At 38.1% G+C, this 14,749-nt stretch overlaps 1 protein-coding gene across 1 annotated transcript; it reads left to right on the top strand.

Moving 5' to 3' along the window:
• The first annotated feature begins 11,216 nt into the window (after positions 1-11,216).
• LOC112173419 (uncharacterized protein At4g06744) lies at positions 11,217-13,436 on the top strand. Its single transcript, XM_024311040.2, has 2 exons — positions 11,217-12,074; positions 12,680-13,436. Exons 1-2 carry the CDS (start codon positions 11,330-11,332, stop codon positions 13,165-13,167), a joined length of 1,233 nt encoding a protein of 410 aa, XP_024166808.1. The 5' UTR covers positions 11,217-11,329; the 3' UTR covers positions 13,168-13,436.
• The last annotated feature ends 1,313 nt before the right edge of the window (positions 13,437-14,749 follow it).

Consider the following 14,749-nt stretch of genomic DNA (forward strand, 5'->3'; position numbering starts at 1 on the left):
AAAAGTGGTATCAGACGACAGACAGAAACTGTTGTCTGATTTGGAGTGCCACCGTTGTAGAGGTGACCGCTGTCTGATGAAAAATCAGACAACGGTGGAACACAGTTGTCTGAGAAACATACAGACAACAGGTATGTGTTAAACGTGTTGTGTAATACTCGGCAGGTGGCTCGGCAGATGCCAGGCGCAGCTGCGCTGCAGTTGCGGCGCTGCCTTCAGACAACAGTGCTAGTTTTGAAGATGTTGTATGTTGAGCTTCTCAGACAACAGACTTTTATTTTGTGTGTTGTCTGACTGATATTCAAACTTCAGTTCTTGGACTATAACTGTTGTCTGATTAACTCTGGGACAATAGAGTTTAATTGCTTCTGTTGTGTGAGTATAGATTAGAAGACAGTGATTTGTTAAAAACCGATGTATGATATGAATGATTGCAGTGTGATTTGTCCCTATTTTTGGTCATTCAGACAACGGGCTATTATCATTTTGTCTATTTTGTTGTCTGATTATTTTGAACATATCCCATTCCTGAATTAAATTGTGCATTTGATCCATTCACATACCAAATATAAACATTGCAAACCATCAAATATAAACATTGCAAACCACTAATCATTGAACCCAACATTTTAAACAAGAGAAGCATTCTAGTGCATGCCCATCTACTTGGGACATCAAAAAGCTCATACATATATATCTATTGTTCCAAAACATGTAACACATGGTGCATGACAATGTACCAGCAGAGAAGCACAAAAAAAGATGTTTTCCTTAGCAAAAATGGACCAGCATCAAGCGCGCTACTTCATGGCTCATGCACATATGTGTTGACAACAAACTTCCCCCACTCATTTCGTACTTGATCAGTATCCGCTTGGGTGTATTGGCTGCTACCACTCATTTCGATGGAGCATTTCTTTAGCTTTATAATATGCTAAACAATGGATCTACAAAATAAGAAAGCATTACTAGGGAAAGTTATATCAACATAGAGTAATTGCTTAGAACAAATAATAGTCATAGTCGTCATACCTTTTCAACTTTAACTGCCATATCATACTCATGGTTATTCCCCATGCTTAAAGCAGTAGACTGTACCAAAGAGAACATGTTAGGACTTCAACATTTATCCTTTATGGGGAAATTTGATAGATTATGGAATGCAAAGTAAAATTTGCAATTCACTACCTCATTCTAAATTTCCAGCAAGATAGAAAGGGAATTGATGTTTTTTGAGAGGGGCATATTTTAACACAAATATATAGAGTAATCAACCAAACTGAAAAGGCAAAACAGTACAGCAAACGAAACCAACTCTAGACAACAAATACAATATTATAACTAAAAAGAACAAACAGAGGTATGGAGGCTAAAGAAGCTCATATTAACAAAACCTTTCCAGTTAGAAGCTCAATATCCCTATTTTAACAAAATGAATAAGGGAAAATAGAATCAAAGAAGTTTTAGACGGCACATGAGAAATATCTATATCTCTAACACAAGTCATGACCAACTCTTGAATGCAAAGAAAGAAGAATACCGCATTGCTGTGATAATATATTGCAGGACTATCATCAGGTCCCCACCCATACTAAATAACCATCCGTGTAGCTATCTGTTGCAAATTGAGTAAAAGAGTGAAGGGAACTAGAGAAAAGTGAAGGGAATTAGAGAAATGATTATGCATTGCATATCCTCTAAGATTATTTTTTGCTTTAGATTAATACCGTTGAAAAGCAGAAAGCATAGAATGAAATCAATCTCCTGTGCTTGCGTTAACTCTGAAGAAGAAAGCAAGTTCTCCTCTCCAAAAGGGAGTAGCATTTGTGCTGCAATGTGCGAACCAAAACAAAATACGAGCTTCTTTTCAAGGTATGATCTTGATTCAGCATTTCCATTCCCAGAACCTTCATTTCTCGCCTTCCCTGTAGAAGAAGGCTAAATTACTGGTGTTCATTTAGATTTAATTCCATAAAAATAACATTGTTAACATCATCCCCTCCCACAAACTTACAAATTGGACACCTTTCAAGGTTTCACAATTTCTTCGGGACTAAGAGGAGAACTCAAGCTACAAAATTTAATTTCACCATTCATGGATGAGGCTGCATTATAAAACCAATTCGATAATGAAGTAAAAGAAGTAGCTATACCATGACACAGTTGGGCAATGGACTTCCTATTTTTCTTTGCAATACAAAAGAAGAACACCCTTAGTGATACTAGCTAATTGACTCTGAAACTGATAGAGAAGCCAAACCACATAGCTCGTCCCTGGACTCATATAGTAACAAATGATCCGGACTCTCCGAGTGACATTTGCATATGAGGCATTATGGGGAGGAGTTGAGTCTTTGAACAAATTAAACAGAGGGTATAGAAGTTAGCAGCAATGTTCCATGAACACTTTCAGACAGACGATTGAATAGAAGGCTACTCCTTAGCATTAGCCTTATGATAGCCTGACCTGACAAAGGCAGCACCAGATTTCTCTGATGGCTGAATCTTTATCGTTTTCCCAAATGGAAGTAAAATTGAATAGATTTACTAGCATCCTTCTCCTCGGAAGAAATAATTTAATGGGATCTAAATTCCACAATATACGAACTGTTTGGAAAGACTCAAATTATGCCTAGATTACAAGTCTGCAATTTCATGAACACCAAGAATCCATCTCTCACTCCAAGGATTAATCCACTCATCATTAAGCAAGAATCTGACACATAGTATGGTCATTGAAATTTCTACCTTCCAGAATCCTATTCCAACCCCATAAAGCTCGAGACCCTTTACTAGCAGATGGGAAATCAACATTAAGAATGAAAAGTATAAGCCTTTAAGGATTTGAACCCAAACAGCCTTAAGTTGCTGCAGAATTCTCATTTCAATAATTCACATCCTTGACAAAACTGTTAATCCTGAATGTTATTATCATCATATGAATTTACTACTCTGCAACAACAACAATGGATCACCAGGCAATATTATTCTACTTCTACTGAAGAGCAATTTCGTCATATCAACCAAGATGATATGTATGTACTGTGACGTCCCGAACCCGAATTCACCGGTTTACTAGTCATTTGGACGGTAAACGACTTTTACTTTTGTTTCAATGCTTTTAGGGGGCCCTAAAAGTTGACTTTTTGTTCGGGTCAAAATTTGAGAAAATTTCCTTCATGAAAGTTGTAGAGGACGTTAAACCGAGCGGGTGCATATGTGGTACGTAAAAATCGGAGTTCGTATGCGAAAGTTATAAGCGAAATACTAAATTTACTGTTCATGTGGTAAGTTTCTATAAATAGCCAAGTTACTGTGGTAAGTTTCCATTTTTGGAAACCTACCGGTCTTTTCTCTCTCCTCTCCCCCGACCTTTTCTTCCTCTTCGGCCCGATTCTTCCTTCTCCGATTTCTTCCTCCTCCGGCCACCCCACGATGGAATCCGGGCATCAGCTAGCTCGCCTCTTCATCCTTGTCACGTCTGTGGTGGTGTTTTGCAGCGATTTGGCCGGAAGAGCTCGATTTGGAGCTGTGAAGGTTACTGTAGCAGATCGGGATTTCAGTCGATTTCAGGCGATTCCGGCCGTCTCCGGCCACGAAATTGGTGTCGAAGGTTCGGTTTTTGACATAGATGATTTCCCCTAAGGTCTTTCATTTCAATTTGCAGTGTAGAGGTCGAATTAACAATTTCAATTTCTAGGGTTCTTGGAGTTTTCTGGAAAAATTTCACCGGCCAGATTGGAGCTCTTCCAGGTAAAATTGGAACTTGTTGTAGTTGAGAAAGAGGTTGGGTTTGTTGAGTAGATGGTGCTGCCAAATTTTGGTGGCCATCGGAGGTGGTTGCGGCCGGCGCGTGGGGCCCACGCGCTGCCACTGTTGGTGGCGCGTGGAGGCGTGTAGGACAGTGTTTTAATTTCAGTTTTTAGCCCATTAAATTGTAGAAATGTTGTAGAGCTTGTATGTGAAGTTTGGTGAATTTTGGAGGAATTTAGAATTGTTTGTGATTTTCGGAAGTTTGGAATTTTGTGATTGAATTGTGGGAAATCCGGCCGTTGGATTTCCCTCGTTTTCATTGTGGATTATGTAAATCGTGGAATTGGTGTTAATGGTGAAGTTTGGATTAAATTGGAGAAGGAATGAAAATGTTGATTTATGAGAATAGGACATTGGAATTGTATAATTCCGGAATGTTATTCACGAATTATAATTGTGTACAGGGCGATATTCCGAGCTATTGCTCGATGAAGGAACTCGTATGCGTGATCGCCTAAATAGTACTGTGAGTGGACATTTATTTTAAATTAATTGTGCATGCAGTATATTAGCATTTTCCGATTGAGATTTAATTTATAATTGAATTATTGAGTTTTATGGTTTTATGAAATTTAGTCTATCGAGATTTATTTATGAATTACGAGATTAGTATTGAAATTCCTTCCCGAGGGCTTTTAGTAGATTTTTGAGATAGTCATTCATGAGTTATTGAGTTGAGGAATGATTTTCGGGAAGTGACTGATTTAGAAAATATTATGAGAATTTTGGATTTCGAATATCGGTTTTTAAGAGGATTCACGAGTACGAATGTTTCATCGAATATTTGAGCATGATTGATTTATCGAAATTTATTGAGCTTTGAGCTCCGTACTTATCAGCTTTGAAGTTAGATTGAGTTTTCTTTCCGAAAGCATTTATTGATTTACAGAGTATTTGATTTTATGCTTTGGAGGATTTATTGAGATTTTGAGGTTATTTTCAGTTTCTTGAGGAGGCTATTCAGTTTATTAAGGAGGCCAGTCTTGGCGCATGCGTATCTTACCTAGTTGGCAGTCCCTTCTAGGTAATAGTCTGGTTGGCAGTCCCTTCCAGACTACAGCCCGGTTGGCAGTCCCATCCGATGCGTCACCTGGTTGGCAGTCCCTTCCAGATGACATGAGGTAGTTAGTCGCCAGTCCCGTCTACTACCTGTGGTTAGTCGGCAGTCCCGTCTACTACTTGTGGCTAGTTGGCAATCCCTTCCATCCACCGCCTCCTATTCCGGTTGGCAGTCCCTTCCGATGCGTCATCTGGGTGGTAGTCCCTCCTAGATAGCATGAGATGACTAGACAGCAGTCCTTTCTAGTCATCAAACGAGCCTCATGAAAAGGATGTTTTTATAAGGATTGAGGATGAGATTTTAAGAGGTTTCAAGATGTTCTTGTTACGTGATTGAGATTTCAGTAAAGAGGATGATTAAGAGTGTTTTCAAGATTGTTATTGCATGCGAGATTTTAGAGAATAACTTGGGAAAGCATTAAGTTTTACTTATACATTTGAAAGTACTTATTTTTCGTCCACTCACTCTAACGGATTTTAAATGTTTCCCCCTGGGCCCTTCGGTTTTAAATGCCCAGTTTGCAGGCCAGTTTAGCTTGAGGTCGAGGGTACTTGCGGTTGAGGCATAGCTGTCATAGCTTCCGCATTATAAAAGCATCGGTCATTTATCTTGTTTTCTATTCTCTTGTACGCCTGTACATTAGATTGCTCTGATAACCTATGAGATTAATATTCTTAAATTCAGAATTGTTTATGAAATGAGAGATGTGAAATGTTGTGATATAGGGAGCAGGGTGGCTCCAGGAGAATAAGGATGGATGATTTAGAAGTGTGGATGTTTTTCTACAGGTTTTGGGTTGTCCATTTTTAGGGGAAGTTCTGTCAAATTTTTGGTAGAATTTCTTCTAAAATGGGCCCCGCAGGGCTTCTTCGGATTTCAGGGTGAAATCCGGGGCGGGTCCTGTCATGTACCACCCAAAACTTTGAAACCTTTGATTGACATACGAAGGTCTAAACCTAAAGAACTTTTAAGTAGCATAAGAAACATAGCATTGGAGCTAAAAGTTTACTAAACAACATAATTGAAAGAATTACTTACCCACAGACCACAACAGGACTCAAATCAGAACCAAATGTGCAACAATAGGGTCAAAGCACTCCTGGAAATGAACAGGACATAATAATTAGGCAAAATAGGTGACAGTATCACAATTATCTAGATCAGCTACCAGCATTAATTAAACAATACTCAAATAGGATCTAAGAGAAGCATCTGATATTATGAGAGGAGAGTCTGACAAAAGCACCTTCGATAATCTGAAAAATCTGTACATAGATGATCCTCTTTGGGAATTGCAACAAGAAATTGGGAAAGGATACAAAAGTTACAAACAAATCCACATTTTCGTGCATTACAACAAGGCATAGATTTAGTGTGTTTTGGATCTTAGACAAAAAGGTTAAACAATAGGGATTAAATCCGACTTGGAAGCAAGCAGAAGTACTCAAAACCTTTTGCAGCAACCCTTCAAATGACAGTATATTCCCCTTGAATATCATCTGCCACTTGATTGCTAAATATACCTTTATCATCTGAAGATTCATCAGTGCCTCAGGAAACCCAAATCAAAAAGATTAAAATTTTGAGAGTGAAAGACGAAGAAAATCATAATCACCAAGAGTTTCCAGGAACTATGTTTATGTTCTAAACAAAGAAAGGTCCAAACTTACCGGGCTGAAAACTGAGCTTCAATCTCTTCAACAATTACTGGTTTCAATCTCTTCAACCTGTAGCATCACAAAACATTGAAACCCTCACATGCTTCAGCATCCACCACAACATTCAAAACAACAATAACACAAAACTCGAAAACAACAGATACAAAAAAAACAAATGCACCTTACTCTTTCCAGCCAATGAATGGTTCACAAAGTTCAGATCTTTAGGTAGAAATGACATAATGTGAAGAAGATTTGCACAATCCACAAACAAAAAAGCATATCAAAAACACAAAAATCACCAGCAACCCAGAAACAATGAACTGAAATCCAAGCAGTACCGTCTTGTTTGAGAAAAGGGTAGTCATCAACAGTGAGACTGACGAACCAGTCCCAATTGGTTGACAACCGGAGCATAATCGACGCGCCGTGGAGCACGGCCACCACCGCCTCCCTCTCCTCCGCTCTCCTCCCGCTCTCTTTGCCTTTTACCTCTTCGCCCTTCTCGTCTTCCTCACCCTCGCCTCCTCCTCCGCCTCCCTCACCTACGCCACACTCTCCCCACCCTCTTCTTCCTCCTCCCCACCTTCGTCCCCCAACCCCATATCCCACCCGACCAGTTTCTCTCCTGAACCAACAGAGCCACCGCGTCGTCTACCACGACAACAACTCTTCCGATCCGACCCCTCCTTCCTTGGCCCACCTCCTCTCCGGGTCTAAAGGCGACTTGGGTCAGATCCTACGCCTCCTCGATGCCACCTACCACCCCAGAAACCAATACCTCCTCCACCTCGATCTCTTTGCTTCCCAGACAGACCGTGACCAACTGGCCCTCAAGGTCCAATCCGTCCCCATCTTCAGAGCCGCCCAGAATGTCCATCTCATCGATAAAGCTGACGTTGTGTACCGAAAAGGGTCGTCTTCTATCCGGGTTCACTTAAAAGAGAGCAGGAGAGGAAGGAGGAGAGGGCTAGGGTTTCGGGGAAGAGGCAGAGAGGGGTTGCGTGCTAGTTCTTTCAGGGATGAAGTGAGTGAGGTGAAAATGAGCTGCCAGAGCGAGTGGGAAAACTAACCAAGTGTGTGGGAAACGAAAATTTTGTTTCCCCCGTGTCGAAATTTTTAACTTCGTTTTCTCCGCCTTTTTTTAACTTGTATAATCAATTCAGACAACACATAAATGAAATTTTGTTGTCTGAAAGTTTACACTGAAACTTCATCCTAGGGATCCAACAAGCAAATCTCCCGCCTAGTGCAAATCACAAACTCATTTCTCCCTCCTAGGCACATTCACACAACAAAAATAGGTAATTCCATTGTAGGAACTTACAATCATGTACCCGCATTTCACCCAAAAATTAACCATTTTGGCACTAAAGACTCTCATTTTGGGAACATCTAATTTTCTTCCAAACTTGCACAACGCAAACCAAAAATGTGTTGTATGATATTTTGCTCATACAACATATACAGCTATACTGTTGTACAATGTGAGTCAAAATTTCGACCCAAATTTGAGGAAGGTGGGAGAGAAATTTCTTTTCATTCAGACAACAGACTAATTCTTATAAGTGTTGTACAATAATCATGCACCAACAGATTTCTGATTTCTGGTGTCCTTATACAACAAAATCTCACAAAATCTGTTGTATGAAGCATTTTCAATCAACACACAACGGAAATTTTTTTTTCGTTGTCTAAAAAGCGTAGTCTGATGCAATTTTTGGCATAGTGACTTTGTTGTGTTGTAATTGACTAATATGAGCTTAAAATAATTTAATCTCATCAAATACAATATTGCACTGATCATCCTGTCATGACTCATGAGCTACATTCTTAACTTCATTGATACCATTTGACAAAAATAATTGACAATAAATGAAAAGGCCAATAACATTATAATTATGAAGTAATGCTTCTCAAAATTTCCGAATTACGAAGGATGTGCTCTCAATTCGAAGTGGCAGATTGTGCATAATGATGATGAACGATAACAGCTACAAAAAAAGAGTAAAATTCATATACAAAAATATTATAGTTATATTTGATCGATCGAGATTAGGTCTACAAATAATTAAGATCATAAACATTGTAGTTAAATTTATTAGTCTTTTATTTTATTTTATTTTACTGGGCCCTGTTGCAGAGTGAACATATAGATCAAGAACGAACATTTGATATATATGCTATGCTTAAAGAGAAAGAGAAAAGAACACAACTTTATTTAAGAACACAACTTTATTTTTTTATATTTCTCCCTGGTACTAGGGTTCATGAGTCGTGTAACATGTGGGAATTTTACTTTTCTTTATATCTTTTTTTCTTTCAAAAAGAAAAATGATTTGTATATGTGTTCTTAATATATGAATCTGTATTAGGACAAACCTTATATATGATTTAGGACAAACTTTATATAAAGCATGTCACCCCACATGCATGCCTAGTAATTGGCTTTCATGTATAGAAACCACCACCAATTTATGGTCAAGGTCTGGGTTCCACTTTCCAGGAAAGAGAATTGCATTATTGCATTATTGCTGTGGAATAGACTTCGATTCTTGGAAGTCAAGATGTTTTTTTTTTCTTTTGGAAATGTGAACGTGAGAAAATATTAATTAACCTAATTATTACATAATGCAACTTGATACCCAGATAATTTCTACTTTATTGGCTAAAAATAAATAAATTCTACCTTAATTTGGTGAAATTTGCACTTTTAAACCTAGTCAAATTGAGGTTAGCTTGGTGATTGTTCTGGTTATAATCAGTGGTGGAACTGTGTTTCGGTCCGACGGGGTCCGGACCCCCCCAACCTTACTGTCAGATATATACTTATATCAGTTATATGTGCATTGCTGTTAACCAATCTAAGAAAAAACACCTAAACCATATTTCTTTTTTGTTTTTTTGAAACTAGAGTTATCTATCGATTTGTTTCGAATTTATTGTTTACTTATGGATTATATTGAATATCATTTTTAATTTATTTCGGTGTAGGTTTTTTTTTTTTTTTTTTTAGTTTATGTCTTGGACCCCCCCCAATGTTTAAATCCTGGTTCCGCCCCTGGTTATAATGGTCTCAATGGCAAAAATTATGGTGGTTGTGGAAATGGGGTGATAACGGAGACAATGGCAATGACCGTCTTCGATCAATCGATCTTAGTAGCAATGTCAGTGGATAATGCCATTATCACCTCCTACCTGGTAATGAAAACGATCATCGTCATGCTAATGGGTAATGGGTAATGGATAATGGACATGAGTATACCGTAATTTTTTACGTACATTTAAAATTTAGATTTTTTTTTGTCAATTTAAAAAAGTTTATTAAATAAATAGACAGTACCTAAGGGGAATATGAAGTCAAAACTCCTTATAAGAAACAACAAAACCAAAAGGCAACCAAAACATAAGCAAGAATAATCAGATCCGATTACATCAAAGATCAATACGCACAATGAGCGTCCAATTACGGGCAGGGTAAGGGTCTCTTTGAACCTTTTTTTGTCTTTAATTTTTTTTTTTTAGACTTTAGGAGAGACTTGAAAAGATTCTCATTTTCTAGAGTTGCTTCACCCTCATCAAATCAGGAACTCAAAGGACTCATCCTCTCAGCTTGGGCATATGTATGATGACCATGGGGTTCATCATTTTCCAAATCACCCCAACAGAACTTAGGTTGATGAACACTAGATTCTACCAAAGCAGAATCTCTATTATTAGTGTCAACCAAAGTGTCATTACGCTCACCAATTGTCTCTGCTCATATGTGACAATGCTCTCGCCTTGCTGCATTTGGGCAAGAATTTCAAAATTATTACTAGTGGAAATATTAACATTAGCATTATCTAGAGGGCTTGTTGGAACTGAACCTGCAACTGGGCTAGCTTGAGATATCTACCTTATGTACTATTGGAACAATGGCTTGCTCAACAACAAAATGAATGGCAGTTTTTTCAACAATTGGAGCAGTAACCTTCTCAAAATTGACAAGTGCCAAAGAAGTCTCAACTTGTGACTATTCAAAGATCAAAATACTAATTTGATCTGGAAAATGAAATTCACACTCTATTTTACAATCTATACTTCATGTATTTTTTTTTTTTTGTATCTTAACATCATATGTTTTACAATCCTGTACAAAAACACAGAGCTTAATATACTAAAAAAAAAAATTAATATGAATTGTAAAATAGAGTGTACGTAATTTTCAGTCCTATTTGATTATTGCACCGACAAAAAAAAGTGCAGCCTTAAATTCACGTGAAAATAATTAGGATAATAAGCTGCTGATTATCATTGTCTCCCCCTGTTGCCGGGATGAGTGATTTGCCTAATTTTTTTTTTAATTTTTTTAAATTTTTTTTTATGACAGTGATTTGCCTAATTATTGTTATGTCATTTTCTGGAAAGGACGTACCCCGGCCAAGTTTACTACTTTCTTCTGTCTGTGCAGTCACAGTTGGGGCCAAAGGCTATGTGTGCATCTGGCCTACAATCATATTTAAAGTTTTAAAGTATTAAGTGTTGTACGTTATTTTCCTTTTCTGTTTCTCTTTAAGCATCGGATCTCATCTGCACATATTTCCATTTTCCAATAAAATATTATTTACATATCCCAAGCTGGACGCACCATCGACTAAAGCAGAACAAAAAAGAAATGAAAAGAAATGACTAAAGCAAATGCATAATGCGCACCGATGAGTCAGGGTGTAAAAATAGTGAGTCTCTCCCCTCAAGTCTACCTTAGTCTCTCTATTTATATCGTTACCTATTGATCGCTATAGTTGTAAAGCAAAACATGATGAGTTCCAACATATCTTTCTGTGCTTCAATTCTGTTTTCTATCTGTTTCCTCCATTTATGTTTGCAACATGATCAAGTTGAAGCTCAACCGGGCGGCTTTGCAAGCCCCCGACTTCGAAATGCCTTCAATGTGATTCAAAACTTCAAGTCCAAAATCCAGAGTGACCCTAAAAGAGTCACAGCAACATGGGTTGGCAATAATGTATGCAACTACACGGGCTTTACCTGTGCAGTTGTTCCGGACTTCAAGCAGAGATCGGTTATTGGAGTCGACTTCAATGGTTTCTTGTTTGGCGGCAAAGGTTCCAGGCTCCCCCTCGGTGGCTTCATCGACAAGTTAGACGACTTGGTCTTCTTCCATGCAAACTCCAATAACTTCACAGGCACAGTCCCGCCTGGCACAGCTAAACATCGATTCTTCTATGAGCTCGACCTCAGCAACAACAAGCTCTCTGGAGCGTTCCCAACAGAAGTTCTTGCTGCCTCGAACTTGACTTTCTTGGATCTCCGGTTCAACTCGTTTAACAACTCTGTTCCTTCCACGGTGTTTAACCTAGACGTTGATGTACTCTTCCTCAACAACAATAATCTCTTTCAGCAGATTCCAAGAACTCTTGGCTCGACTCCAGCCCATTATATCACTTTCGCTAACAACAAATTCTCCGGTACAATCCCAAGAAGCATTGGCCAAGCATCAAACACTCTTTATGAGGTTCTCTTCCTGAAGAACGGCCTTTCAGGTACTACAGTCTGAAATTTCAATTAGAAGTTCTCTTATGTCTCTTTTTCTACCTGATTCGAAATTAGATGCAATTTCTTTTTTCAATAGTTTCTTTTCTCTAGATGTTGAGTTTTTTCGTAAAGTTTTGTTATAATGCTGAATTTATCAAGTTTGTTCATCCAGGTAGCTCACATAATAATGTGTCGGTGCACATGTACAGAGTTTTTGCGCAAAACACTTGTTTGTGTCATAGTTGATCATCTCACTACTATTTGCATTTTGTCACACGTGCATTCAATTAAATATGGTAAAAGAGAAGTGAACTTTTTCGTTTGTATGTTATCTGTCTCCCTTCCACCTTCAGAATGAACCATATCATCTTACTATTCTTTACACGACTAGCACTTTTTTTTTTGAATTTATCTATAAAAAAAAAATGGAAGGAGAATTGATGTTTTATATTTATTGTTCGACTACTTATCCTCATCATAGTTATATGATAAGTTTTTTCACTACCTTTAACTTTTCTCCACACACAGAATGGGTGGGCCCTGCTAGCATTTAATCATTTACTGACATTAATTCATGTGCTTTCAGATCTGATAATTTCTACCTTGCTTGTAGGGTGTTTACCAATGGAAATAGGGAACTTGAAGCAGTCCACCGTGTTTGATGTGAGCTTCAACCAGTTAACGGGGCCGATACCGCTATCGTTTGGTTGCTTGTCCAATGTACAGCTTCTGAACTTGGCCAACAACAAGTTCTATGGGGCAGTGCCCGAGTCGGTTTGCCAGTTGCCTAAGCTAGCGAAATTGACACTGGCTAAAAACTGGTTCACCCAGGTCGGACCACAATGTAGGAAGTTGATCAGGAAAGGGGTTCTTGATATCAAGTTGAACTGCATTTTGGACCTTCCGAATCAGAGGTCAGCGGCTGATTGTGCTAATTTCTTCTCCAAGCCCAGACAGTGTCCCAATGAGAGGTCCTTGACTATCATTCCTTGTAGAAGAAGGTCCTCTTCAAGTACTTTAAGTGAGGAGAAGTCTGATGGTCCTCAAGCACTGGCTCCTGCCCCGCTATCTTATCGTACTCTCGTACCGCATAGGTTATGATTTTCAAAGCTCTTAGGGCTCGATAATTTGCTTCACTGGACTGTCTAGCTAAAAAAAAAAAAAAAGGGCCCTCACGCCTCTTTATGTTACACCTTCGGTAAATAAGAACAGTTCAATGTTGCAGCTTCTAGTTCCTTGTCGATGCTCACTAATTAGAGCGCTTTTAGCTACTAGTGTTGTTTTTGACGAGCCATGATGGATCGTCTACTATTATGCATTTGTTTTGTGTGATTGTGTGTAATGTACGACCTCCATGTATTGAACAATGACGGATTTGTAGTCGTAATTAGTTTTTTTGATAATAGTCCTAATTAGTTACTTCTATACAACAAGCAAAGGAACTGAATCCATAAAAAGAAGGAAGGAACAAAAAAAAAAAAAAACCCGGTTCCTGGTCTGTGCTGGAATGACAAAATTTGTTCTGTTTATGCCATTTGGTGTGAAGATGATGATCGAAGGAACCATTGAAGATGCTTGATTGAAAGATTTTAGCATAGTATTTACACATATTTAGCTCAGATTTTAGTATTCAATGAACAATGATTGACCTAGTGACCCAGGCACAACGGGTGAAAACACATGTCCAGTGATAGTGAACAGTGTCTTGACTCAGTGATCCAGTGACTCTGCCCCAACGGGTGAATTTGCTTTTCTGTACTTCTGCAATTTAGGATTCGAGAGTTTGTATATACTGCATGTAAGCATCAATTGCCTACATTGGCTTCCATATGCACAGTGGCGGACGCAGGAATATATATATATATATATATATATATATATATATATATATCTCTCTCTCTCTCTGGGGGCAAGCTGGAATATACTCATTTATTAACATATTTGTACCAAATGGAAGCAGAAGAGTGCAATCCAAGAAACTGAATTTAATAAAAAATTTCAAGTGAAAAGTAGAGTACATACCTAGAAAAGCATAGTACTTCCATATCTATAATTGTTCTCTACGAGGTGCCATTTTTTGAAAACGCTGAATAATTGACTCATTGTCAATGGAATTGAATATATCCTTCTCAAAATATATAACTAAGCTATCATTCATCCATTGATCTCCCATTCGATTCTTTATAATATTCATAGCAGAAAAAGCTCTTTCAATAGAGGCCGTTGCAACGGGAAGTACTAGAGCTAAAGTGATCAACAAATAAACATAAGGTTATGTCTTATGCTTTCTTGTCTCAACTAATTTCTTTGCAAATTCAGCAATCCCTTGCAATTCTTGGAACTTGTTGTTAGATCGCATATCATCGATATAAGTCTCCAACTGACATTCTAGCAACAACAACTCTGATGCAGAAAAATCATAAGGATAAAGCTCAGCAAGATGCATCAAACTTTGCTTATTATAGGCTGCAAATGAATAATTAAGACTTAGAGATGCTACACAAAGGAGAAGTTCAGTAGTAACCTCATTGAAATGGTTATCTAGCTCCTGAAGTTGGAAATCAATCACTGCACAAAAGAAGTCAAAGCAATAGCAATGCATATTTGTCATTTAAGGAGTTCTACGCCATGACTTTCTTGGATATACATATTGATTATTCATGTTTGAAACACTAATATTCTC

This window comes from Rosa chinensis, chromosome 6, assembly GCF_002994745.2.
Source record: "Rosa chinensis cultivar Old Blush chromosome 6, RchiOBHm-V2, whole genome shotgun sequence".
NCBI lineage: Eukaryota > Viridiplantae > Streptophyta > Magnoliopsida > Rosales > Rosaceae > Rosa > Rosa chinensis.

Bases quoted from the DNA above. Each gene is read 5' to 3' on its own strand.
- LOC112173419 (XM_024311040.2), top strand. From the start codon at position 11,330: ATGATGAGTTCCAACATATCTTTCTGTGCTTCAATTCTGTTTTCTATC. The intron at 12,075-12,679 runs GTACTACAGTCT...CCTTGCTTGTAG, and splicing joins CCTGAAGAACGGCCTTTCAG to GGTGTTTACCAATGGAAATA.